The 26,410-nt window shown below is 42.3% G+C and overlaps 1 protein-coding gene across 4 annotated transcripts in view; it reads right to left on the reverse strand.

Annotated features, from left to right (window-relative positions):
- The window catches only part of ARHGEF7 (Rho guanine nucleotide exchange factor 7), a 190,424-nt gene that overhangs the window by 67,233 nt on the left and 96,781 nt on the right, over nt 1-26,410 (reverse strand). For all 4 annotated transcript variants that reach the window (XM_069757914.1, XM_069757917.1, XM_069757915.1 and 1 more), the window contains exons 4-6: nt 16,738-16,868; nt 14,453-14,654; nt 4,999-5,087 (exon numbers count right to left, since the gene is read on the reverse strand). In XM_069757914.1, the coding sequence (XP_069614015.1) occupies nt 4,999-5,087; nt 14,453-14,654; nt 16,738-16,868 (422 nt within the window). The remainder of the gene's footprint in view (nt 1-4,998; nt 5,088-14,452; nt 14,655-16,737; nt 16,869-26,410) is intronic.

Consider the following 26,410-nt stretch of genomic DNA (forward strand, 5'->3'; position numbering starts at 1 on the left):
AAAAAGACCCAATAGATGGCACTAATCATAAGCCATCCATCTCAATAAAGTGCATATGCATCAATGATAAATAGTCTAACCTAGACTGAAAAAAGTGCATAAATCTCTGGAAAAATACTAGTACCAGTGTGGAGATGATCTGTGACCCTCAAGGACTAAGACTGAGGGTCACAGATCATCTCCACACTGGTACTAGTATTTTTCCAGAGATTTATGCACTTTTTCAGTCTAGTTTTGTAACATGATGTAGTATTATTAGTTGCCCTTTCCTTTTTTGTATATTTTATTCTTACTTTCAATAAAATTATTTTTTATACTTTTTCTTCTTTGTGATTATCGTTTTATGTTCACTTTGATATTGGTTCTACAACTATATAAGAACATGAAAGACTCACACAAGAAAAATTCCCATACAAGGGGAATAACCCAATAATCAAATACCTGAGACCTTCTGGACCACACAAATATGTCAGTCTCTTCAGGGGAAAACAAAAAAAGCACTCCTATGAGGGAGTATTGAACACATATACATCACAAAACCGCATATCACCTATCCCCATCTATCATATGGAGATGCAGTAGTTACGATTAATGCATAATAATTGGAACGATCTCACCTCGGGACTTCCTTTTTGATGTGGGTAAGACCGCTCATATCCACAGCATCTGGAGGGGGGGCCTACGATTCTGGCCACACACATGCCCATCCACGCTGTTTAGAAGGATAACTTTAACCCCAAAGTATCAAACATATTTCCCTATTTCCCTACGCGTTTCGTTTTAACTAACTCATCAGGGGAAAATAGAATATAATCCCTCCAACCCAGTGGGGGATCAGCAAAATGGGGGTATACCGGCAATCAGTTTTTAAAGGGACCACATCACATTTGAAGTCATTTTGAGGGGTCTATATGATAGCAAATAACCAAGTGTGACACCATTCTAAAAACTGCACATCTCAAAGTGACCAAAACCACATTCAAAAAGTTTATTAACCCTTCAGGTGTTTCACAGGAATTTTTGGAATGTTTAAAAAAAAAAATTAACATTTAATTTGTTTTTCATAAAAAATTTAGTTCAACTCCAGTTTGTTTTATTTTAACAAGGGTAACAAGAGAAATTGGACCCCAAAAGTTGTCCAATTTGTCCCGAGTACGCTGATATCCATATGTGGGGGGAACCACCATGTGGGAGCATGGCAGAGCTTGGAAGGGAAGGAGCGCCATTTGACTTAATGCAAAATTGGCTGGAATTGAGATGGGACGCCATGTTGCGTTTAGAGAGCCACTAATGTGCCTAAACACTGAAACCCCCCACAAGTGACCCCATTTTGGAAAGTAGACCCCCCTAAGAATCTTATCTAGATGTGTGGTGAGAGCTTTGAACCCCCAAGTGTTTCACTACAGTTTATAATGCAGAGTCGTGAAAATAAAAATTCTGTTTTTTTTCCACAAAAATTATTTTTTAGCCCCCAGTTTTGTATTTTCCCAAGGGTAACGGGAGAAATTGGACCCCAAAAGTTGTCCAATTTGTCCTGAGTACGCTGATACCCCATATGTGGGGGAGAACCACCATGTGGGCGCATGGCAGAGCTTGGAAGGGAAGGAGCGCCATCTGCAATGCAGAATTAGATGGATTGGTCTGCAGGCGTCACGTTGCATTTACAGAGCCCCTGATGTATCCAAACAGTAGAAACCCCCCCACAAGTGACCCCATATTGGAAACTAGACCCCCCCAAGGAACTTATCTAGATGTTTTGTGAGAACTTTGAACCCCCAATGTTTCACTACAGTTTATAACGCAGAGCCGCGAAAATAAAATATTTTTTTCCCATAAAATGTTTTTTTAGCCCCCCAAATTTTTATTTTCCCCAAGGGTAACAAGAGAATTTGAACCCCAGAAGTTGTTGTCCAATTTGTCCTGAGTACGCTGATACCCCATATGTTGGGGTAAACCCCTGTTTGGGCGTACGGGAGAGCTCGGAAGGGAAGGAGCACTGTTTCACTTTTTCAACCCAGAATTGGCTGGAATTGATATCGGACGCTATGTCGCGTTTGGAGAGCCTTGATGTACATAAAAAGTGGAAACCCCCAATTTTAACTGAAACCCTAACCCAAACACACCCATAATCCCAACCACAGCCCTAACCCCAACCCTAACCACACCCCTAACTCCAACACACCCTTAACCCTAATCCCAACCATAACCCTAACCACACCCCTAACCCTAATCCCAACCGTAAATGTAATCCAAACCTTAACCCTAGCCCCAACCCTAACCCTAGCCCCAACCGTAATGGGAAAAAGGAAATAAATACATTTTTTTTTTTTTTCTCCTTAACTAAGGGGGTGATGAAGGGTGGTTTGATTTACTTTTAAAGTGGGTTTTTTAGCGGATTTTTATGATTGGCAGCTGTCACACACACTGAAAGACGCTTTTTATTGCAAAAAAATTTTTTTTGCGTTACCACATTTTGAAAGCTATAATTTTTCCATGTTTTGGTCCACAGAGTCATGTGAGGTATTGTTTGTTGCGGGACGAGTTGATGTTTTTATTGGTAACATTTTTGGGCACGTGACTTTTTGATCGCTTTTTATTCTGATTTTTGTGAGCTCTTATGACCAAAAACCAGCTATTCATGAATTTCTTTTGGGGGAGGCGTTTATACCGTTCCAAGTTTGGTAAAATGGATAAAGCAGTTTTATTCTTCGGGTCAGTACGATTACAGCGATACCTCATTTATATCATTTTTTTATGTTTTGGCGCTTTTATACGATAAAAACTATTTTACAGAAAAAATAATTATTTTTGCATCGCTTTATTCTGAGGACTATAACTTTTTTATTTTTTTGCTGGTCATGCTGCATGGCAGCTCATTTTTTGCAGGACAAAATGACGTTTTCACCGGTACCATGGTTATTTATATCCATCTTTTCGATCGCATGCTATTCCACTGTTTGTTCGGTGGTATGATAGTAAAGCGGGTTTTGCTTTTTTTTTTTACGGTGTTCACTAAAGGGGTTAACTAGTGGGACAGTTTTATAGGTCGGGTTGTTACGGACGGGGCGCTACTAAATGTGTGTACTTTTATTTTGTTTTTTTTATTTAGAGAAAGGAATGTATTTATGGGAACAATAAATATATATTTTTTTTTTTCCTTTACTTTGGATTTTTTAAATTTTTTTTACACATCTAAATATTTTTTTGCTTTATAACATTGCCCGTGGGGGTGGGGGGTGGGGGGTGGGGGAGTTGGAGGGTGGTGGGGGTTGGGGGGGGGGATTTTGTTAGAAGGTCAGGTCGCTGATCTGACACTTTGCAATGCGATCTGACGTGCACTGCTCCTGGCTTACCAGCGCCTGCTCTGAGCACCTCCCTGCAGAACCCGGATGTAGCCCCGCGGCCATTTTGGATCTGGGGCCTGCAGGGAGGAGACGCTCGGTACAAGGTGAGCACATCGCCTTGTATCGAGGGTCTCAGGGAAGCCCGCAGGGAGCCCCCTCCCTGCGCGATGCTTCCCTATGCCCCCGGAACACTGCGATCAAGTTTGATCGCAGTGTGCCGGGGGCGGTCAGTGACCGCTCCTGGCACATAGTGCCGGATGTCAGCTGCGATAGTCAGCTGACACCCGTCCGCGATCGGCCGCGCTATGACGTACTATCCCGTAATTAAGTCCCAGGTCACCTTGACGAGATAGTACGTCATATGGGATTAAGGGGTTAATGTATAAATATATGAGGCGACAGTACAAAGACCTTTCTTATGATCTTTTTAATCATAGACCTGAGACAGGGACAAGGGGGCATCCTGTACATCTGGAGGAAAGAAAATTTAAGGATAATATCAGACGCGGATTCTTTACTGTAAGAGCAGTGAGACTATGGAATTCTCTGCCGTATGATGTTGTAATGAGTGATTCATTACTTAAATTTAACAGGGGACTGGATGCCTTTCTTGAAAAATATAATGTTACAGGGTATATACACTAGATTCCTTGATAGGGCGTTGATCCAGGGAACTAGTCTGATTGCCGTATGTGGAGCGGGAAGGAATTTTTTTCCCCAATGTGGAGCTAACTCTTTGCCACATGGGTTTTTTTTTTGCCTTCCTCTGGATCAACATGTTAGGGCATGTTAGGTTAGGCTATGGGTTGAACTAGATGGACTAAAAGTCTTCCATCAACCTTAACAACTATATTACTATGTATGTTCAATTATTTTCTTGTTATATGGATCTGTATTTAATAAACTTTTGTATATTGATGAACACATACTGTGCTGTTCAGGTCTACATTTTATACACACTCTTGGGGCATTGAACTCATTTTTCTTGTAGGACTCTATTATGAATACCTAATCAGAACACCACATGAAGCCCACAACAGGCCGCCCCGGAGCACGGGCATATCATTAACTTAAAACTGAAATTAAAGAATACACAATAACCACAAGACAGATTTCATCACCCAGGTATCATTGTAATCAGTATAACGGCGCCGACCTGACACTGTCTGTAGGTTACTGAGCACAATCCTGATGACAGCTTTCCTTTAGGCTGGATTCAAACATCTGTGTCTCGAATTCCAATACAGGGACCAGTCATGGCTGTCCCAACCTGAAATCAACAGCCTCAGACTACTGAGCTCAGATTAGGATACCCACTGCTGGGTCCATGCATCTCAGTCCATACTCGAACATCAAAAACACTGATGTGTGAATCCGCTCATTGGGAGTCTGTGGATATGTTTCCATTGTTGGTAAAGGAGAGCATGCAGCAATACTGTTCACACAAAACCCATTGAACCCTACACCGCAAAGACAGTAAATGCAGAAAAAAAACATAACCCTGACATTTTTCCTAAAACACCAAAATATAATAAACAAGTTGTGATACGGCCAAAAGTGTAATGTTTTTCAGAACAGGCATATCTGACTGGCAAAGCTTCAATAACGTATATACGTTTGTAATGGGTAATCCACGTCTATAGCACACACTCACCACATTATAGTAGCTTTTATTGATTGCAGAAGTCTCAAAACCTTTTGGAGGGCTTTTCAGTGTTGTAGACTTTGGCGATACTGGCTTTTCTGAAGAACAGAAGAAATAGAAGGTTGGCTCAACTTAATAATGGTAGTAGATAAGACAGGTCAGAGAAGGTCCGATGTTTTGTGTCATTACTATCCTCATGGCAGTCTATAGATCGGGAATCACAAAAAGGATTATGGGTAACCTATAACTAAAGATATATGGCTAGTAATGTACAATGGTATGCAATTAACAAATCAATATTCCAGTGACAAACTTTGGATCAGTTTTCTTTTCTACAAACTGTATAAAACACAGACTTTGGAGTAAAACACACAATGATCAATGAACTATGTGGGCTAGACGATCGTTAACCATTTTATGTGACTAAATATAATCTTTCAGTTACAAAGTAGAAAAAAAAAAATCTATGCCTCTAGGAGACGGAAAGAGAGTAACAAACCTACTGTTGGCTCTGCTCTCGGCCTTCAAAGGCCCCTGATGGAGTATGGAGGAACTTTTCTTCTGGTTACCAACCCTTTACCTATCAGGAAGTTGATGTGCCCACTGACTCACATTTAGAGATGATGTTTTCCGCTTTATCCTCAGTAACGGGTATTCAGAGCCACAGGTTACGTAGGGAACTTTTAGGGAACTATAGCACTAAGGCCAATGTTCACAAGTTGAGTATTTGGTGGGATTTTTACCTCTGTATTTGTAAGCCAAAACCAGGAATGTGTAAAAATTGCAGAATTGGTGCACGTGTTTCTATTATACTTTTCCTTATTGTCCCGCTCCCTGGTTTTGGATTACAAATACCGGAGGCAAAAAATAGTCAACGTGTGCTTGTGGCTTTACAATGCATTTACACAGGCTGATAATTGGGAACTCTCCTTCCCAATTGTAGGCAGGTCTATAAAAATAAATAAAAAAAAAAAAAAAAACATAGAACACGCAAAATCCTCATTGATCAGGTGAAATTACCTTTAAACTTCATTAAAAAATAACCATTCTTGGCAGAACATTGTCCTGTATAAAAAGGTTATGTGCTGCCATGATCAATGGATTCTATACACACGTAACAATTGAGCTAACAATCGGTCTATGCACTTGGAAGTGCAGTGAGCATGACCCAACAGACCAATAAATGCCATAATATTAACGCACCCTAAGGCTTTACAAGCCAGGATGGAAGAATATAACTGGATGGAAAAAACCCCACCTTTAAACATTTACATGTAACAGGATTATATGGAAAAAAGGGGGCAAATCAGATTTTAAGGAAGCACCCCCACTAGCACTCTTACTGTTTAAATGTGTGTATGTGGTTGTAACATAGTGCGAGTATGTTAATATACAGTACTTACCTGCCGCCACTCTCTCCGGTGTCCAACTCCGTTCTTCTGCCCTTCTGAATGACATCCCCACTCTACAGACTATGGGTCACGCTGCGCTCTGCGTGACCCGGAAGTGACTTACAATGCAGGATTCTGGAGCGTCAGAACAAGGCTCCATAGGCTTTTACTGCAACAGTGACTTCCAGCTCATGCATAGCGTGTGGAGCGAGCAGGTCTTATTTGTGGTTTAGTCACTGAGGAGCAGAATGACGCTGGACACCAGAGAGTGTGGCGGTAGGTGAGTATATTAACTCACACTACATTAAATGCATGTGAACACATTTAAACAATAAAAAGGTTAGTCGGAGTGCTTCTTTCACTTCACTGGAAACTTTTTTTCTTCTCCTCCAGGTGTTTACAGTGTTGGAAAAAAAAGACAAAACATTCTAAGGCCTCATTCACACGTGTATTAAAACATGAAAAAAAAAGGTATGCTGCCATCAGTATTGGATCAGTGTGTCCGGTTTTAGGCTACGTGCACACGTTGTCGAATTGCCACGGAAATTTCCGCGGCAATTCTGCAACTCCCTCCTGCGGGTATAACGCATGCAGAATTGGCATGCGTATTCCCGCTAAACACTAGCGTTTTGCAAGCGTAATTAGCTTACTGAATGCTAGGGTTTTCCAAGTGATCTGTAGCATCGCTTGGTCACACTTATCAAGCTTAGTGTTTGACAAGTGTGACCAACTTTTTAATAAAAAAAAATAAAAAATCTCACCTGATATTCTCACCTTCTGCCGGCCCCGGCAGCCTTCCCGCTCCTTGTGATGCTCCCGTTCCCAGTGATGCCTTGCAACAATGACTCCAGATGACATAGCATCACGCGAGACATCTACGTTATCATAGGTCATTGTCACAAAGCATCACTGGGAACGGGAGCATTGCGAGGAGCAGGAAGGCTGCGGGGGCCACCGGAAGGTGAGAATATAACTTTTATTTTATTTATTTTTTTTTTTTTATACAGGTATATGGTTCCAGGGCCTGGAGGAGAGTCTTCTCTCCTCCACCCTGGGTACCATCCGCAGATGATCCGCTTACTTTGCGCATGGTGGGCATAGCCCCATGTGGGAAGTAAGCAGATCAATGCATTCCTATTTGTGCGGAATCCCCGCGATTCCGCACAAAGAATGAGCATGCTGTGTATTTTTCTGCGATGCGGAAAATACGCAGCATTAGCACAGCATTGCGGTATCCCATTGAATTCAATGGGCTGTGTTGTGTATGCGTTTTCGCAGTGAAAAAACGTGGCAAAAACACATACAATCTGCAACGTGTGCACATATAGCCTTACCGTAAGAGTATGGCCAGTTTGTCAGTTTTTACTTTAAACTTGTAATGGCCCCTTCCATCAGTGATGCTGGAAAAAATTTGACATGTCTCACTGACTACTGCAAGGACATGTGGTTCAAGAAAAAGGAAAAAAAACAAAAAAAAAACACATATGAATAGTACCATAGATAATAATGGGTACGTTTTGTAGCCATGAAAAAAACCCAATGACAACATGTACGTGCATTGAGGTCGTCTGAATTAGGCCTAAGCTGTGAGTGGTATTTTGGAGGGGTACTATAAGGTGCAGGAGAGGCTACAGACTGCCCTGTGCAGCAGCATGCATGTTACTGGTAACATGCACAGCAACTGGCTTAAGTACATTGTCAAAGAAGATACCAAAGCCGACACAGCAACTGCTGATCTAAAATGGACCATTTCATTTGGTGACATAGAAGAAATTTGGCGGACGGTATAACTGTATTAATAGTGACATTTACTCATATGTAAAAGGGCATCATAAGTGTCACAGCTTTGTGTTATTTATTCTCAGTACATTTTGGCACCATCAGTAATTCTGTGTGTAATGATTACATTTGCTTTGCCCACAAGGTCATCATTTTTACAGAGAGTCATAAAAAGTCAAGAAAAGCAGGATGTTTCCAAGCTGGACTGCAACATGTACCACTATCATTGCTACCTTGGAACATAAAGTCAGTCAGAAGGATGAAATTAACTGAAAAATACATCTAGAAAGCCAGTTAACCTTCAATTCCCAACTTGTAATGAAGTTAAAGTGAACCTGACAGGAGATACATAAGGCCCAAACCACAGGCAGCATGAATCAGCGACTGGCTGTATAGAGGTTACTCTGAAACACTGCAGCATTTCTGAGAGAACATACTGTTAGCAGCCGGCCAGCGACTAATGGCGTGTTTACACAGACAAACAGGTGGCACTAAATGACCACCGAAGGAAACATTTACCGATCGGCAGTCGTTTAATAGCCTCTTTACACTGAACAATCTATGATAGCTCGGTCAGGGCACATAGGCTGCCACTGTTCTTTGTGGCCGGAGTTTACAGAGGACAATGCACTGTCGAGAACGATAATCTTTTGTGCTGCACAAAATATCACTTCACCAGATGAACAAATGCTTAGCTCATTCATCAGTGATCGACAGCCTGAGGTATTATGCAGCTGAATAACCTGCACTTACACCGAAAAACTAAGCATCTCAGGTGACCACGTCTGACGACGGTTTCCAGGCTGCTTTTTCCCACTTCAATACTCATAATTCACAGGTCTTTCCATATACACACACATACAAAGAAACCGTCGAGTCTAAGTAAGCAGGATGTGGACAGAGGCGGCCAAGACCTGCCTTGGACTAGTCATCCAAAATGACTACTCCACTGTCAGATTTTTAGTTTATTTTTGTTGGAACGCCACAACCAGTGTCTGATTTATGCTGTCTGGGGTTTGGGCAGCATTTATCTCCAGTTTGGTTCCCTTTAACGCAAAATTACTATTTACCCCACACCTTTTGTAAATATATTTAGTCTGATGGTGCTCCAAGGGAAGTTGTACATATAGATGGAGATTCAGAGTTTGACCACCCCCGTGCATTTTCTGCTAATTAGCAAAGAGTGATGGCAGGATGCCCTTCTCCCAAATACTCCTATCCCATGACTAATTGCTGGCCTTGTTATCGTTCCTTATGCATGTTACAAGCTCTTGTTCTTTGGTATGCTTATAAAATGGCAATAAGACGTATGCTGCTGGAATATGTATATTCAGTGCATTTATCCTTTACTACCTCACAAGCAAGAATTACAGACTGGTAATACTGAAGCTCTAGAAGGATATACAAACACCGATAAGATCTGCTCTAAATACAATGGCACAGGCAGCATGTTCTCAAAGTCTGGCCAGGTACATGGGCCCCAAGCTACTTGCTTAAATTATTGATACACTTAAGGTACCGTTACACTAAACGATTTACCAACGATCACGACCAGCGATACGACCTGGCCGTGATCGTTGGTAAGTCGTTGTGTGGTCGCTGGGGAGCTGTCACACAGACAGCTCTCTCCAGCGACCAACGATCCGGGGAAAGACTTCGGCATCGTTGTAACTGTCTTCAACGATGCCGAAGTCCCCCTGCAGCACCCGGGTAACCAGGGTAAACATCGGGTTACTAAGCACAGGACCGCGCTTAGTAACCCGATATTTACCCTGGTTACCATTGTAATAGTTAAAAATAAAAAAAAAATAAAAAAAATAAAAAAAAAAAACAGTACATACTTACATTCCGATGTCTGTCACGTCCCCCGGCGTCAGCTTTCCGCACTGACTGTGTGCCGGCCGTAAAGCAGAGCACAGCGGTGACGTCACCGCTGTGCTCTGCTTTACGGCCGGCGGCGCTGACAGTCAGTGCAGGGATATCCTTAACGATATCGCTATGTGTGAAGGTACCTTTAGTTGAGTGACATTTTTCCTATACTACCCACAAACTAATAAGGCTACTTTCACACTTACGTTTTCAGCTAACCGTCACAATGCGTCGTTTTTGTGAAACAAACGCATCTTGCAAGTTGCCCGCAGGATGCGTTTCTTTCACATAGACTTGTATTACCATACGTCGTGCACTGGATGCGTCGGTATTTGGCGGGCCGTCTTATCGAAAAAACGTTCAAGGGAACGTTTTTTTTGCATGTCCTATCCTGCATTTTTTAATGCGCACAGTTACATAGATATTAAGGTTGAAGGAAGACTTTACGTCCATCTAGTTCAACCCATAGCCTAATCCAACATGCCCTAACATGTTGATCCAGAGGAAGGCAAAAAAAACCCATGTGGCAAAGAGTAAGCTCCACCTTGGGGAAAACAATTCCTTCCCGACTCCACATACGGCAATCAGACTAGTTCCCTGGATTAACGCCCTATCAAGGAATCTAATGTATATACCCTGTAACATTATACTTTTCCAGAAATGTATCCAGTCCCCTCTTAAATTTAAGTAATGAATCACTCATTACAGCATCATACGGCAGCGAGTTCCATAGTCTCACTGCTCTTACAGTAAAGAATCTGCGTCTGTTATTATGCTTAAACCTTTTTTCCTCCAGACGTAGAGGATGCTCCCTTGTCCCTGTTTCAGGTCTATGATTAAAAAGATCATTAGAAAGGTCTTTGTACTGTCCCCTCATATATTTATACATTAAAATAAGATCACCCCTTAGTCTTCGTTTTTCCAAACTAAATAGCCCCATGTGTAATAACCTATCTTGGTATTGCAGACCCCCAGTCCTCTAATAACCTTGGTCACTCTTCTCTGCACCCACTCTAGTTCAGCTATGTCTTTCTTATACACCGGAGACCAGAACTGTGCACAGTATTCTAAGTGTGGTCGAAATAGTGACTTGTATAGAGGTAAAATTATGTTCTCCTCATGAGCATCTATGCCTCTTTTAATGCATCCCATTATTTTATTTGCCTTTGTAGCAGCTGCCTGACACTGGCCACTAAATGTGAGTTTGTCATCCACCCATACACCCAGGTCTTTTTCATTGACGGTTTTGCTCAGAGTTTTAGAATTAAGCACATAATTATACATCTTATTACTTCTACCCAAGTGCATGACCTTACATTTATCCCCATTAAAGCTCATTTGCCATTTATCAGCCCAAGCTTCTAGTTTACATAAATCATCCTGTAATATAAAATTGTCCCCCTCTGTATTGATTACCCTGCAGAGTTTAGTGTCATCTGCAAATATTTAAATTCTACTCTGAATGCCCCCTACAAGGTCATTAATAAATATGTTAAAAAGTAGAGGGCCCAATACTGACCCCTGTGGTACCCCACTGCTAACCGCGACCCAGTCCGAGTGTGCTCCATTAATAACCACCCTTTGTTTCCTATCCCTGAGCCAGCTCTCAACCCACTTACACATTTTCCCCTATCCCCATTATTCTCATTTTATGTATCAAACTTTTGTGTGGCACCGTATCAAAAGCTTTTGAAAAGTCCATATACACTACATCCACTGGGTTCCCTTGGTCCAGTCCGGAACTTACCTCTTCATAGAAACTGATCAAATTAGTCTGACATGAACGGTTCCTAGTAAACCCGTGCTGATACTGGGTCATGAGGTTATTCCTCTTCAGATACTGCAGCATGGCATCCCTTAGAATGCCCTCCAGGATTTTACCCACAGTAGAGGTTAAGCTTACTGGCCTATAATTTCAGAGTTCAGTTTTTGTCCCCTTTTGGAATATTGGCACCACATTTGCTATACGCCAGTCCTGTGGTACAGACCCTGTTATTATGGAATCTTTAAAGATTAAAAATAATGGTCTATCAATGACTGTACTTAATTCCTGCAGTACTCGAGGGTGTATCCCATCCGGGCCCGGAGATTTGTCAATTTTAGTTATTTTTAGAAACCGACGTACTTCCTGCTGTGTTAAGCAGGTGACATTTAATTGGGAATTTTTATCACTAGTCATTTTGTCTGCCATGGTATTTTCTTGTGTAAATACTGATGAAAAAAAGTCATTTAGCATATTGGCTTTTTCCTCATCCTCATCCACCATTTCACCCAGACTATTTTTAAGGGGGCCAACACTATCATTTTTTAGTTTCTTACTATTTATGTAGTTAAAGAATATTTTGGCATTATTTTTACTCTCTCTGGCAATGAGTCTCTCTGTCTCAATCTTTGCTGCCTTGATTTGCTTTTTACAGAATTTATTTAATTTTCTGTATTTATTTAATGCATCCTCAGTACCTACTTCCTTTAATTCTCTAAATGCTTTCTTTTTGTCACTTATTGCGCCCCTTACAGCTCTATTTAGCCATATTGGTTTCCTCCTATTTCTAGTATGTTTATTTCCATACGGTATATACTGTGCACAGGTCCTATCCAGGATGCTAATAAACATAGTAACATAGTAACATAGTAACATAGTTAGTAAGGCCGAAAAAAGACATTTGTCCATCCAGTTCAGCCTATATTCCATCATAATAAATACCCAGATCTACGTCCTTCTACAGAACCTAATAATTGTATGATACAATATTGTTCTGCTCCAGGAAGACATCCAGGCCTCTCTTGAAACGTCTCCCATTTTTTTTGTGTATTTTTGTGTCTCAGGATATCGTCCCAGTTAATTGCACCAAGATCCTCTCTCATCCGTTGGAAATTTGCCCTCCTGAAATTTAGTGTCCTTGTAACCCCTCCATTACACATCTTTTTAAAGGATACATGAAAACTTATTATTTTGTGATCACTATTTCCCAAGTGACCCCCAACCCTTATATTTGATATGCGGTCTGGCCTGTTGGTTAATATTAGGTCTAGCAGTGCCCCCCTTCTGGTTGGGTCCTGAACCAGTTGTGAAAGGTAATTGTCTCTCATAATTGTCAAAAACCGATTACCTTTGCTGGAACTGCAGGTTTCTGATCCCCAATCTATTTCAGGGTAGTTGAATTCCCCCATAATAATGACTTCTCCTTGAGTTGCAGCTTCATCTATTTGCTTTACGAGGATATTCTCCATTGCTTCCATTATTTTTGGAGATTTATAACAAACCCCTATCAGTAATTTATTATTTTTTCCCCCTCCCCTTATCTCCACCCACAGGGATTCTACATTTTCATTAAATTCACCTATATTATCACGCAGGATGGGTTTTAAGGACGATTTTACATATAGACACACCCCTCCCCCTCGCTTATCTGTACGGTCATTTCTGAACAGGCTATAGCCCTGCAAGTTAACAGCCCAGTCATGGCTCTCATCCAGCCATGTTTCAGATATCCCCACCATGTCATAATTATGCTCCAACAACATTAGTTTTAATTCGTCCATTTTGTTGGCGAGGCTTCTGGAATTAGTATACATGCACTTGATGTTCCTCTCTGTACTTCTATTTCTTAAATTATTAACTGTTCTAACCCCACCCCCCATGCCACCACCACCCCCATCTTCCTTATTTGTGCCCAGGTCTCTATCTGCACTATCTTCCCCTCCTATAAATTGAATACCCTCCCCAATCCCTAGTTTAAACACTCCTCCAACCTTCTAGCCATTTTCTCCCCCAGCACAGCTGCACCTTCCCCATTGAGATGCAGCCCGGCCCTAGCGTAGAGCCTGTAGCCATCCCCCCCCCCCCCCACCACCACCCCCAGACTTTTCATTGGACAGCAGACGCGTTGAAACACTGCGTCCGCTGCTCACGTCACTCAAAATTTCACACACTTCAGTTGGTACGTCGCAGCCCAGTATCGACGGAAGTGTGAAAGAAGCCTAACATGAATGTGACCTTTTTACCAATAATGTTAAGTAGTAACCATTCTAAGTAAGCAAGTAAGATGCCACCTTAGACTATTTGCTCAGCAATATAATAATAATAATCTTTATTTTTATATAGCGCTAACATATTCCGCAGCGCTTTACAGTTTTGCACACATTATCATCGCTGTCCCTGATGGGGCTCAATCTAAATACCCTATCAGTATGTCTTTGGAATGTGGGAGGAAACTGGAGAACCCGGAGGAAACCCACGCAAACACGGGGAGAACATACAAACTCCTTGCAGATGTTTTCCTTGATGAGATTTGAACCCAGGACCCCAGCGCTGCAAGGCTGCAGTGCTAACCACTGAGCCACCGTGCTGCCCAATATGCATCTATATGCATATCACAAGTGGAGCACTCATACAAAATGAGGTGAAGACAAGAGATACCTACCCGAAGACTTCATTTCTCTGACAAAATTGCTCGGGAACCATCCCGTCTTGCCACTGTGTGTTCCTTCCCACCAGCCGCCTTCTTCCAGCCGTGTAACATGGATTATATCGCCCTTACAGAAAGACAGTTCATCTTCATTGATTTGTTGAAAATTAAACTTTGCCCTCACCACCATGTGATGGTTACTGTTATCGGTCATGTCCTAAAATAGAAGATAAAATAATCAGCAAAAACATTCATTGTCATTAAATGAAATGTCTTTGTCACCATCTTCATACTACTGATAGAACAAAGTACAGTAACTCGAAATTTCAGCTCTGAGAACAGACTTGTGACTATTGCTCTGGACTACTGCTCCGGACTAGAGTACCATTAGTAACTCAAGAACTGTCATGCAATATATTGTATTCACAATCATGAGGACTTTTAGGATTTGTTCACACCTATGTTGCACATTCCTTCATATTTCACAAGAAAAACAATGCTGTCAAACAAAGGACACCTCGGTGGGTCCAATAAGTCAATGGGGTCCGTCAACCTCAGGGGTGTGTGCTGTGTGACAAGTATAGTTTAATAACATGACTCCCACCATAAATACCACAATGCAAGTGTGAAAAAAGCATCTGCTGGTGTTCAAAAAGGTGAATATACATTTAACGCAATTTGCAGACATGTGGAACGGCAGCATTGCCTATAGCTTAAGATCTACTACTGTTCCTCAAGTCTAGAACTTGACCCCTAAGCTTGGCTGTGATGATTTGGTGTGCTGAAATTCAGTTACAATGGCTGAAAAACTAATCAGAAGGATCCGTACTAGGCTCTAAGATAAATTAAATGGAAACCGTGCTTGTGGATAAGAAAGCAATTTCCCGGTTCCTCAAATCAGAATTGGGCTCCATTGGTTAAAAAGACAAATCTTTTCAATAAAACTACAAGTAGAGAATAGCAACTTTATTTAAGTGTACTTGAATTCTCAAATTTTTTTCTTAAAAATTTTCTGTAATTAGCTCCAAACAAACTCCGCAAAAAAGCGGTAAGCAGCGGCAGCCATTTTTCTGAACTGTAGACGCCCAGACAAACTTAAATAACTAAATACTTTACTCCCCTCACCTGCCATTCACCCAAGCCATCCAGTGCTCCGCACCTCTTAGTTTCCCATTCAACTGTTGCGGACATCCTGCTTGAGCCGTTCACTCCAGGCTAGGGACTTCCAGCATAACTAGGCCTCTGAAGTCCCTGCCGGTCATGACAGCATGTGCGACTACATGGCAAAGCGGAAAAAGAGTATAATAGTTTTTTGTTTCCATCTCATATTTATTACGCTCTGGGGTCTGAAGAGTCCTCAGGGCGTAATACAGAACACCCAATTCACAAGAGTAACTTCTCTGCAAAACTGCAAGATTTGCTGAATTGGAATCACAGAAGAACCGCTCATCTCTACTTACCAGTCACATCCCCATGACGTGATAAGACAGGCAAGGAAATTATTGGAATGAGTGACAGCCCCATGCTTAAGCAGCTCCCAAAGTGTCTCCTTGCCCTTTGCAAAGTGACAGGCAAGAATTCACTCGCAGAGGATTTTCTCAGGTCAGAGACTATACTGGACAGAGCAGTAATTGACAAGACTGCGGTAAGATCGCTGGATTTCACATATACTATGCGATTTTGTGATAATCGTTATATTTATGATGAAAGCTTCATTTTAAGTTTTCACCCTTCAATTGTTTTCTTTATATGGCTGGTAAGACTGGAGGTTGAGCACTTGTCCAAAACTCTACAAACCAGTTTCTGTGCTGTCGGAAAGCTGGGTGACAAATATATCTGGTCACTCATACCTACTTAGGGCATATAACGATACACAGAAGAAAAAAGGAAATAAAAAATACACACTGCATAAATTCTCAATGGGAACATATTATAAGCCACTGTGCAGACATGTGCTGAGCACAATAACGTAATGATTCTGAACATTAAGGACCTTGGATCCAAGGACAAGCTTATTCAAATGCATTTCCTGGTGGCCAGTCTCTAAGAAAAATATGTACGACGCCAAGACACACTAAGCAAAGCAAAAACGTGCTATTTGCTGGAAGATAATAAACTTAGAAAATTAATAAAGCAATTTCATAAGGATGAATTATAAATCAAATCCAAGGTTATGTGAGGTTATGGTTAATGTTTAGAAATCTTGATGGATGAGAATTTATACAGAAGCAGCCTTACAGCCCAGGAATAAAGAAGTAACATAAAATAATGTACATATATAAAAAGATAAAACAACTCACCAGGCTTCGATATTGACCCTGCAATAATTTTGATGACCGGCTGAGTACAGACTGGGACCCAAGGGAATCAAATGACTTAATCCGGTGTGAAGATGGACGGGCACACACAGAGTCGCTCCCCAAGCCAATATCTAAGGATTTACAATATATACGAAGTTATATTTACAAAGAAAAACATTTTTAACTACAATGATGGCACACTAGACGAGTTTACAGTTTCAGTTTTGCTCCTGTTAGGTGACGTTCCCATGATAAGTTTTGGTGAGTTTTTCAATGTCGTGTATTTTCACTGTGCAAACGATGTGTTTTAGACAGGGCTGTGGAGTTGGTATAAAATGGACCGACTCCTACAATATATGTAACAAATTAGGCTCAGCAGTACAATGCAGGATGTGCTGTAAATGTTTTCAGAAGAATTTGGGAACGTTATGAAATCTACAATCTACTATATAATTGTCTAAGGGTCACTTTCATCTTTCTGTCTGTCCTTCTTTCTTCCTGTCACGGAAATCCCAAGTCGCTGATTGGTCGTGGCCGTTTTGCCGTGACCAATCAGCGACGGGCACAGTCCGGCAGCAAAATGGCCGCTCCTTCCTCCCCGCAGTCAGTGCCCACTCCATACTCCCCTCCAATCAGCGCTCACACAGGGTTAATGGCAGCGTTAACGGACCGCGTTATGCCGCGGTGTAACGCACTCCGTTAACGCTGCTATTAACCCTGTGTGACCATGCTGCCTATGCAGCATCAATAGTAAAAAGATCTAATGTTAAAAATAATTAAAAAAAATAAAAAATACTTATATACTCACCCTCCGTCGGCCCCTTGGATCCAGAACAGGCCTTTCCAGCTCCTGGCGAGACCGCTACGTCATCATCTCGTGAGACCGCAATGCATGGAGCGGTCACTGGGGCATCGCGAGGAGCGGGAAAGGCCTGTTCTGGTTCCGAGGGGCCGACGGAAGGTGAGTATATCACTTTTTTATTTTAATTCTTTTTTTTCTTTTTTTGTTTTTAACAGGGATATGATGCCCACATTGCTATACACTCCGCGGGCTGTGCTATACACTCCGCGGGCTGTGCTATACACTCCGCGGGCTGTGCTATGTACGACGTGGGCTGTTATACACTACGTGGCCGGCCGTGACCAATCAGCGACAGGCGCAGTCCGGCCGCAAATTGGCGCGGTATTTGAACCACGCTTCGCTAATTGGTCGCGGTTGGCCGAATCCTGTGTATTCAATGCATTATTCTAAAATCTTCATAAATAAACTATATACATATTCTAGAACACCCGATGCGTTAGAATCGGGCTACCATCTAGTGTCCTATAAATGTCTGTTCTGTTCCTGATATTAGGATCTCTCCTTTTAGGTGAGATGAATATGTGCTGCACTTTATGTACACGCTCAGTGGTGACCAGTGCTGTGGAGTTTGAGTCGGGGAAATTGAGTCGGCGGAGGTTTGGTTTACTGACAGCCCTGGTTATACAGTTGCAGCAAAGTGGATGGGATGTAGGAATATCTCATGCCTACTGAAACAAACCTGTTTTTTTTTTCTCGGGGGGGGGGCAAACAGACCATCCGGTCTCGGATCAGAAATTGACAAATTCATAAGTCTGCAGTTGCACAGAGTGACTGCAGACTTATCCATTTGGACTGGACGCACCTTTGATTTAAAACATGACATATCAACAAAAGAAGCACTACAGCATCAAAAACAGGATAAAAAATACATGTGGGGGTGGGGGATTGGGGAACACAGACGCAATTCCAGGTACAGAAATGCTGCACAAAGTGTGCAACATCAAAGACTCACCAAGTGCTCATCGTGGGAACATAAGGGGACTAACGTGTAAATAATGAGGTCTATAGAATTTATTTTTCTAAAGTCCTATGGGCTTCCAAGATCTCGACCTGTAAGTCCACACACAGGGGAACTGCTCTTTCAAACAAAAGGTGACGTCTTTATTAAAAGCTCTAATTAAAGCAAAGGTTTTGAAGATCACAACTGTCAGTGAATCAACTTACTTGACGTGATTTTTTTTTTTTCCTTGAGAGGATAGTAAGTCACTTACAAGTCTTTCAGGTTTTAAAGCAGATGTCACCACATTTTACAATACAGACTGCATACATTATTAAAGGGAACCAGTCACCAGGCTTTTTCCAATATAACCTATGGACACCACCCCAGGTAAAGTGAAAGAAAAAAAAAAAAAGCTTTTTATATTCACCTATGGGGAGATGCGGTTTGATGCCTCCTCTCTTCTTGCGATGCAGTCGTTCTTCTGCGCTTCATGCAGATGTGTCCTACATCATCCACACAGTGTCCCCTTGGCGCTTCTGTGCAGGTTCACTTCTCTCTGCCCTGCAGAATCTCAAGGAAACTACTGTTCTGCACATGTGGCGGGAAAAGCCAAAGAGCCGGCACATTGCAGTACTATGCTCTGACCTTGACAGGGCAGACTCAAGAGCAAAGGGGGACTCTGTGTGGATAACATATTACGCGTCATCCACACGTAGAACAGAAGGAGGACGGTATTATAGGAAGAGAGGAGACACCGGACCAAGACCAGCAAAGTCCATCAGACCAGACCGCCCCATAGAGGAGCATAATAAAAGCTCTTTATTATTGTCTTGCACGGTCAATTTGAGTCATATGTACAGCATTATAGAATGGGGATAAGAGGCGGTGGCCATAGGTTATATCAGGAAAAACTGCCGACTGTTTTAAATCTATGTAACCCCTTTCTGCCATCGGATGGAATAGTGCGTCCGATGGCAGAACCCCCAATTTAATGCGGGCTCCGGCAGTGAGCCTGCATCAAAGCCGGGACATGTCAGCTGTTTTGAACAGCTGACATATGCCCGCAATAGACAAGGGCGGAATCGTGATCCACCCACACCTATTAACAAGTTAAATGCCGTTGTCAAACTCTGACAGTGGCATTTAACAAGCGCTTCCGGCCATCCGGATGGAAATGTGCGCACCGGTGACCCCGTCACATGATCGGAGGTCAGCGGTGCGTCAGCATAACAACCAGAGGTCTCCTGCAGATGCCAGATTGCTGTGACCCTTTGGTCGGCGCCCACAGCAGTGCTGTAATTCTCCTACATAGAGGCGACCTGATCATCGCCTCTATGCAGCAGAGGCAATCGAGTAGTGCCAGCTTCTAGCCTCCCATGGAGACTATTGAAGCATGCCAAAAGAAAAAAACAATTGAAAAAAAAAATTTGAAAATATATATATATATATATATATATATATATATATATATATATATATATATATATATATATGTTCAACTCACCCCCCTTTCGCCCCATTCAAAATAATTAAAAAAAATAATAATCAAACCTACACATATTTGGCATTGCCGCGTTCAGAATCGCCCAATCAATAAAAAAAAAAAAGGATTAACCTAATCGCTAAACGGCGTAGCGAGAAAAAAAATTCAAAGCGCCAGAATATTTGGGTCGCCGCAACATTGCATTAAAAAGCAATAACGGGGATCAAAAGAACGTATCTGCACCAAAATGGCATCAATAGAAACGTCAGCACGGCGCGCTAAAAAAAAGCCCTCACCCAACCACAGATCACAAAAAATAGAGACGCTACGGGTATCGGAAAATTGGGCATTTTTTTATTTTTTTTTTTAAGCAAAGTTTGGAATTTTTTTCCCCCACTTAAATAAAAAAGAACCTAGACATGTTTGGTGTCTATGAACTTGTACTGACCTGGAGAATCAGGTGGCTGTGGTATAAGTGGCTCAAAGGCATTTAACCCCTTAAAAACATCAGTTACTTATTCAAATCTCTGAAAAAGGGCCGTTTGCCCACCTTGATGCCAGATCTGGTGCCCAGAACCCATTTGGGCCAGGCTGGAGGGACTTGTTTTTGATGTGAGGCTTCATGTTCCGTATGTATGCACTGTGGTATCAGTGGCCCAAAAGCATTTAACAACTTAAAAACATCAGTTACTTATTCAAATCTGTGAAAATGAGCTGTTTGCCCACTTTGATGCCAGTTTTGGTGCCCAGAACCCTTTTGGGCCTGGCTGGAGGGACCTGTTTTTGATGTGGGGCTCCCTGTTCTACATGTATTCACTGTGGTATCAGTGGCCAAAAGGCATTTAAACCCTTAAAAACATCAGTTACTTATTCAAATCTGTGAAAATGGGCTGTTTGCCCACTTTGATGCCAGTTCTGGTGCCAAGAACCCAATTGGGCCAGGCTGAAGGGACCTGGGATTGATGCAGGGCATCACTTTCTGTGTATTTTAAGTATCAGATCAGTGGTCCAAAGGCATTTAACCCCTTAAAAACAACAGTTACTTATTCAAATGGCCAAAATTGACTGTCTGCCCACTTTGATGCCAGTTCTGATGCCCAGAACCCATTTGGGCCAGGCTGGAAATAACAGGTTTTGATTTGGGGTGCCCTGTTCTATATGTCTGCAGTGTGAGATCAGTGGCCCAAAGGCACTTAACCCTTTCTTCAGCGCTCTTTGGTGCCCACTTTGATGCCCATTTTTGTGCCAGTTTTATTGTTTTTGTAGCCTTTTTTAAGCATATTCACATCAGGGCTCCTCGCTGCATTGTGTTTTATTATTGTGATGATTATTTTTTGTTGTTAAACCTATAAAATACAGAAAAGAAAAAATTGCCGAATAAGAAACTGACGAATAAGAAACCAACTTCAGCTCCGAATAAGAAACTGAACGAATAAGAAACCAACTTCAGCCTTGTGCCTTGTGCTGTATATTTGCAGTCTTTATCTGAGGAACTGTAGATTTATGGTGGCTGCTGGAACTACAGACCGGACAGTGCGGGTCGCCAAGCATGACCCAATCTGTAAAAGACTTCACAGCCGCCATAAAGGTACCTTCACACTAAACAACTTAACAACGATATCACTAGCGATCCGTGACGTTGCAGCATCCTGGATAGCGATATCGTTGTGTTTGACACGCAGCAGCGATCAGGATCCTGCTGTGACATCGTTGGTCGGAGCAGAAAGGCCAGAACTTTCTTTCATCGCTGGATCTCCCGCAGACATCGCTGAATCGGCGTGTGTGACGCCAATTCAGCGATGTCTTCACTGGTAACCAGGGTAAACATCGGGTTACTAAGCGCAGGGCCGCGCTTAGTAACCCGATGTTTACCCTGGTTACCAGTGTAAATGTAAAAAAAAAAAAACACTACATACTTACATTCTGGTGTCTGTCGCGTCCCCCGGCGTTCTGCTTCCCTGCACTGTGAGCTCCGGCCGGCCGTAAAGCAGAGCACAGCAGTGACGTCACCGCTGTGCTTTACGGCCGGCGCTTACCTAGTGCAGGGAAGCAGAGCGCCGGGGGACGCGACAGACACCAGAATGTAAGTATGTAGTGTTTGGTTTTTTTTACATTTACACTGGTAACCAGGGTAAACATGGGGTACTAAGCGCGGCCCTGCATCGTTGTCTAGATTGCTGCAGCGTCGCTAAATGTGATGGTACCTTAAGTCTCATGGTGTCTCAGACAGAGGCTGACAAGACAGGTCAGTAATGGGCAATGATAGATATGAGCCGGGGTCAAATCTATCAGTGCACATTACGGACCTGTCTTGTCAGTATATATACACACTGTATTCACTGATATGAGATCACACAAACGCTTGTCTGATTGGACCCTGACCCCGGCTATAGGATATCTATCCATCCATCCTATAGCCAAGGTCAGGATCTTATCAGTACAATGTCTGCATGATCTGTATCATGCATCTGCATGATATCAGTAAATCCAAGGTAGTAAACATGAAAACCCCATTTTGAATCCTTGTATTAAAAATAAAAAAGTTGATGCTGAATACATATGAGATATAGAAAGACAGAAGAAAAATAGAAACAGCAAATACGTGCGTATAGGAGATCATATATCGGTGCAGGACCCTGAACAAATACTCAGTCTAGACAGCAAGACCCCCAAAGGGGGAAAAGGGGAAAAGGAACAGATGAACCAGGGGGTGTACTTGTTTAGATTGGTAATATTCTACCTCCCTCTCTTTCTTCTGGTTGCCTTCCTTTCCGTTTCCCTCTTTTGGTTCTTCTCCAGACAAGAGTATTCCTTTAGGGTTACCTGGATACATTCAGGGAGCTATGCCCATATGCTGAACTCTATATGCACCTACTAGCTTTTTCTATTTTCTTCTATTTAGCTCTTTGTCATATATATCAGAGCTGTGCAAGTATCAACCCACAGAATCCAAAGAGTGGGAGCTATTGTGAGGGTCATTATACAACATTTGAGCTACCATTATACAGCGTGAGAGCTAATACAGAGTCATTATACAGCGTGAGTGATAATGCAGGGGCCATTATACAGCATGGGAGCTAATACGGAGTCATGATACAGTGTACGAGATAATACAGAGTCATTATACAGCATGGGAGCTAATACGGAGTCATTATACAGCATGGGAGCTAATACGGAGTCATTATACAGCATGGGAGCTAATACGGAGTCATTATACAGCATGGGAGCTAATAAGGAGTCATTATACAACATGGGAGCTAATACGGAGTCATTATACAGCATGGGAGCTAATACGGAGTCATTATACAGCATGGGAGCTAATACGGAGTCATTATACAGCGTGGGAGATAATGCTGTGAGGGCCTGTAAAGAGTTTGGGGCTACTGTGAGGGCACAAAGGAGACATTTTACTATGTAAGGGCACAGTGGTGGTATTACTATGAGAATCAGTATGAAGAGCATTGCTGTTATACCATACTGCAGGTGCAGTAATAGGGACACATATGGCAGCGGCTCAGTATTGGGGTGACATAAGGATGAGGAGTTTGTGCAGGTTGAGAATAGTCCCATTGGAAACAGTGCTGAAAATGTGAAAAGTGAAATGTGTCTTTGTTGTAATCTCTGCAGCAGTCCTGCGTGGAAGAAGTCACGTCGGTCTGGTCCAGATGGAAAAGACAGGAAAAATGAACGATTCCATCAAAAAGAACGTCAGCTGTAGGCCACCATCTACAAGTGTACTGTAATCATTTGTATGCATTGTACGACTGGTATCCACCACTATATGGTCACTATATGGTGGTAATATCAGTGTTGGTCTTTTTGGAGATGTTTTTTACCTACAGCAGGATCATCTGCTGACGTTCTGCTATACCCACGATTAGAGTGCACCACCATAGTTGAGTTGTAATCAGGGGTTAGGGGCCCACTGAAGTTTCGCCCCCCCAGAGCTGAACCCCTAGTTACGCCTCTGGGAATACCCCTTTAATTTAGCCCATCGGAGGGTTCCGAAAAGCAACTGTTCAGTAGTGGACAACCTTTCAAGCTCATTTGGCCAACAGCACTGTAGAAAATTATTAAAATGTGAGAGTCCTCAGTGGTAGATCCCTTTTAATGGCTAATTGAAAAGATGGTAACAAAGAGCAAGCTTTCAAGACTACTCAGGTCTCCATCAGGCATCAGTATCACAAAGTCTGAAGAGTCACATTTATGCACAGAAATAATGCAATAAATAAGACCAGTGACGTGAAGCAGAACTTTCAATGTCAGAAGGGGAGAAACAGTTGTGGCAGTAAATATTGAAACAGTTCATAGATAAGGAGTGTGGACGTTTTATTGTCCTCCGATTGAGGTGTGGAATGCCATTATACATGCGATCATGCGCCAGCACCTGCCTGCTGAATGGGAATTTTTTTTTTCAAAATATATATATTCATTATGTAAATTAGGGATAAGTGACCAGTCAGCAGTCTGCATTATGAATACCTAATCAGAGCATCACATGAAGACCCCTCACTGGCCGCCCCGGGGCACGAGCATATCATTAACTCAAAACTGAAAATAAAGATTAAACCACTACAAGACGGATTTCAACATCCAGGTATCATTTTATTCAGTATAACGGCACCAACCTGACAGTGTGCGTAGGTGACTATGCACAATCCTGCGGACGGGTTCCCTTTATCTACTGGCCAACAAGGTACAAATATATACATTTCCTGTATACACATGCATGTATTCTAAATGAGGAGCAATGAGTAAGCTGCTGCCAGGCTTCTATGACAGTGGCTTATCTGCTGGAGAACTTGAAGGGGTTAGCCACCATATGTTGGGGGGAACAGTCGTAAAAGCCCCATACACATTAGATGGTTAGCCAGTAACGCTTACTTATCTCATATGTATAGGGCCCTTACTTTTAACTAATAAAAATTGATCAACCAATAGCAGTAAAACATCACTGGGATCCACAGCATCCCAGGAACCTGCTAACAAAGAGATCGACAACCTAATACACAAAGAAGGAGCCTTTATTTTGCAGTTTCTATACAGGTTTGCCTAGATTTTAAAACTACATTTAGGCTGTGTGCACACGTAGCAGATTTTTCATATTTTTTTCGCGGTTTTTCGCTATAAAAACACTATAAAACCGTGAAAAAAACGCTCACATTAAGCATCCTATTTAATAGAATGTAATCCGCATTTTTTGTGCACATGCTGCATTTTTTTCCTGAGCGGATTCGCATTCCAGAAAAATGCACTGATCTGCTTACTTCCCGCGTGGGGCTATGCCCACCATGCGGGAAGTAAGTAGATCATGTGCGGCTGGTACCCAGGGTGGAGGAGAGGAGACTCTCCTCCACGGACTGGGCACCATATAATTGTTAAAAAAAAAAAAAAAGAATTAAAATTAAAAAAATTGTGATATACTCACCTTCGATGGCCCCCGAAGTCTTCCTGCCCCTCAGCGCTGCACACGGCCGTTCCGTTCCTGTAGATGGTGTGTGAAGGACCTGCGATGACGTCGCGATCACATGACCACGATGACGTCGCGGTCACGTGACCTCGACGTCATCGAAGGTCCTGCACACACACCATCTATAAGAATGGAAGCCGCTGAGGAGATCGGGACATCAGAAGGTGAGTATAACCATTTTTTTATTTTTTTTTTTAATTATTTTTAACATTCTATCTTTTACTATTGATGCGGCATAGGCTGCATCAATAGTAAAAAGTTGGTCACACTTGTCAAACACTATGTTTGACAAGTGTGACCAACCTGTCAATCAGTTTTCCAAGCGATGCTACAGATGGCAAGCTAATTATGCTTGCAAAAAGCTAGTTTTCTGCGGGAATATGCATGCCAATTCCGCATGCGATATTCCCGCGGCAGGAGGCGCAGAATTGCCGCAGAAATTTCCACAGCAATTCTGCAACGTGTGCACTTATCCTTAAGAGCGGTTTTATTTTTTTTGTTGTGAAACTTTATAAGACTGATTGTCCTTTTATTTCCTTAAGTATGTACTGCAGACCCTTTTAGGTTGGCCAAACTAACAATAAAGACATGCTGCACTAATACGGCCTGGATGAAATAAGCAAGGTAGTGTGAACCATTGGTCAATCCTGTCAGGAAGAAGAGCTGAACAGGATGTCCGTCTCCCACCACGGCCCTGACTTGCATACTCATTGTTCGCTGTCTGCTGCTTAAAAAGGAAGCAGCTGGGAGACAAAGCAGGACGCCCCGTGTGTATACAAATGGGAACAAAGATCGCGCACATACACCCGTAACACAGGCCTCGGCTCCACAGAAATAAAGTCCAGGAAGGAGCTTGCCCTACGTGAAATGTCCCTAAAGAAAACAACCAGCAACACAAGCTCCATGTATCTACACAAC

The sequence above is a fragment of the Ranitomeya imitator genome, chromosome 3 (genome assembly GCF_032444005.1).
Source record: "Ranitomeya imitator isolate aRanImi1 chromosome 3, aRanImi1.pri, whole genome shotgun sequence".
Taxonomy (NCBI): domain Eukaryota; kingdom Metazoa; phylum Chordata; class Amphibia; order Anura; family Dendrobatidae; genus Ranitomeya; species Ranitomeya imitator.